The sequence below is a fragment of the Vombatus ursinus genome, unplaced genomic scaffold (genome assembly GCF_900497805.2).
Source record: "Vombatus ursinus unplaced genomic scaffold, bare-nosed wombat genome assembly UNPS02014806.1, whole genome shotgun sequence".
In the NCBI taxonomy this organism is placed as follows: domain Eukaryota; kingdom Metazoa; phylum Chordata; class Mammalia; order Diprotodontia; family Vombatidae; genus Vombatus; species Vombatus ursinus.
The window spans coordinates 11,161-12,107 of record NW_020954584.1 but is presented as its reverse complement, the minus strand read 5'-3'; the positions used below and the strand labels follow the sequence as shown (position 1 = coordinate 12,107).

At 34.3% G+C, this 947-nt stretch overlaps 1 protein-coding gene across 1 annotated transcript in view; it reads right to left on the bottom strand.

Moving 5' to 3' along the window:
• Positions 1-587: 587 nt before the first annotated feature.
• Positions 588-947, bottom strand: part of LOC114051797 (vomeronasal type-1 receptor 4-like) — a 1,139-nt gene continuing 779 nt past the window's right edge. Inside the window, 1 exon segment of the mRNA XM_027874198.1 lies at positions 588-947. This exon segment is cut by the window's right edge and continues 1 nt beyond it. Coding sequence (XP_027729999.1) covers positions 588-947 — 360 coding nt within the window.

Here is a 947-nt window from a genome sequence, read left to right as displayed (position 1 = left end):
TTTCTCCTCTTCTAATGTATTTACCTTTTAATAATTTTTTTAAAAAACCTTCACCTTGAAAAAAGAAAAAATCTTATTTTTAAGAAAAAAATTATACAGAAAATGAATGGTTATTAACTAGATCTACAAAAGACGTGGCAATGAGACACAGTGGGTAGGTCTGTGGACTTTCTAGTAAAGAAGCACAACATTTAAAATTGAGTTCAGATACTCAATCTCAGTGTAGCCCTAGGCAAAGCATTAATCTCTCTGGCCATTGATTCTTTCAACTATAGTGTAAGTGCTTTGAAAGTGGTGACATTTAAAGTGTTTTCATTCTATGAAGCATGAGACCACAGCTTGAATTTTTATAAACTTTCAGTGAATATTACCCATTTTTCTTTGGACCCACAGGTTTGCTGTTGTTTTGGACAGAGTGGTCCATGTGTGAAGAAATTTAGCTTTGAGAAATCAAAATTATCATTTTCTGGTTTATTAAAAACTGATCTTTTGCTCTCATGTCCTCTTTTTCAGAATGAGATGTTTAGATAGGTATTTAAGAGGTTTTATAGCTTCAAAACTCCATGGCTTTATTTTTTTTTAACACATTAGTTCTCAGAATTTGATGATAAAGTCTTTTTCAACCTTTTAAAAGCATTATAACAATTGGGCATCTGGGAGTCACTGCTGATTAAAAGAAAGGGACTGTTTGTTGGGTAACACAAGGAAAAAACAACAGAGATATGTATCATCCATGGCTTTGTGTCTTTAGAATTATCCAACACAATAATAAAGATGGAACTGAATGAATAGAAGCATATAAAGATGCTCACAAGCAACAGGATGGCTTTGGTAGCTCTGGTCTCTGGGGAAGAACTGGGATTGAGACTGGTCTTATGAATGTGCTGGATTTGCCAGTGGTGTCTGTACAAAACAACCACCATGTAGCCACTGGTAATGGCCATGAA